We start from the raw sequence: 1,220 nt of genomic DNA, 5'->3' as shown, positions 1-1,220 counted from the left end.
TCACCCTCTAGTGAATCACCAACTTCAACATACAATAAGGCGTCATCTTTGCCAAAGAATGACTACTACAAAAAGCCATCAGTTCCAGAAGATAGCTACAAGAAGGTACCGTCTGTTCCAAAAGATAACGAATACAAGGCACCCTCGGTGCCTGAAAAGGAATATCAGGCGCCATCTTTGCAAAAGAATGACTACTACAAGAAGCCATCAGTTCAAGAAGACAGCTACAAGAAGGTGTCGTCTGTTCCAAAAGATAACGACTACAAGGCACCCTCGGTGCCTAAAAAGGAATACCAGGTGCCATCTTTGCCAAAGAATGACTACTACAAGAAGCCATCAGTTCCAGAAGACAGCTACAAGAAGGTACCGTCTGTTCCAAAAGATAACGACTACAAGGTACCCTCGGTGCCTGAAAAGGAATACCAAGCGTCATTTTTGCCAAAGAATGACTACTACAAGAAGCCATCAGTTCCAGAAGATAGCTACAAAAAGGTGTCGTTTGTTTCAAAAGATAACGACTACAAGGTACCCTCAGTGCCTGAAAAGGAATACCAGGAGCCATCTTTGCCAAAGAATGACTACTACAAAAAGCCATCAGTCCCAGAAGACAGCTACAAGAAGGCGTCGTCTATTCCAAAAGATAATGACTACAAGGTACCCTCGGTGCCTGAAAAAGAATACCAGGCATCATCTTTGCCAAAGAATGACTACTATAAGAAGCCATCAGTTCCAGAAGATAGCTATAAGAAGGTGCCGTTTGTTTCAAAAGATAACGACTACAAGGCACCCTCGGTGCCTGAAAAGGAATATCAGGCGCCCTCTTTGCCAAAGAATGACTACTACAAGAAGCCATCAATTCCAGAAGACAACTACAAGAAGGTTCCAAAGGTACCCTCCGCTCCTAAACATGAATACGAGGTGCCCTCTTTGCCAAAGAATGACTACTACAAGAAACCATCAGTTCCAGAAAACAATTATAAGAAGGTGCCATATGTTCCGAAGGTGCCTTCAGTACCTAAATTGGAATACAAGGTGCCATCTTTTCCAAAGAACGACTACTATAAGAAACCATCTCCTAGTTCTCCGCCACCGCCTTACTACACTAATTCACCCCCTCCTCCTTCAGCATCACCACCACCTCCTTACTATTATCAATCATCTTCAACTCCTTCTCCATCACCACCACCTCCTTACTATTATCAATCATCTTCAACTCCTTC

General features: G+C 43.4%; 1 protein-coding gene across 1 annotated transcript; it reads left to right on the top strand.

The window, feature by feature from the left end:
- Positions 1-3: 3 nt before the first annotated feature.
- On the top strand, positions 4-1,215 carry LOC124895700 (extensin-2-like; the record flags this gene model as incomplete). The annotated part of the gene is made up of 1 exon (XM_047406130.1): positions 4-1,215. A coding segment is annotated over one exon (1,212 nt), but the record flags the coding sequence as incomplete, so codon positions are not given.
- Between the last annotated feature and the right edge of the window lie 5 nt (positions 1,216-1,220).

The sequence above is a fragment of the Capsicum annuum genome, unplaced genomic scaffold (assembly GCF_002878395.1).
Source record: "Capsicum annuum cultivar UCD-10X-F1 unplaced genomic scaffold, UCD10Xv1.1 ctg8901, whole genome shotgun sequence".
NCBI classification, from domain to species: domain Eukaryota; kingdom Viridiplantae; phylum Streptophyta; class Magnoliopsida; order Solanales; family Solanaceae; genus Capsicum; species Capsicum annuum.
Note: the sequence above shows the minus strand (reverse complement) of the source record. Positions and strands in the feature narration are given on the sequence as shown.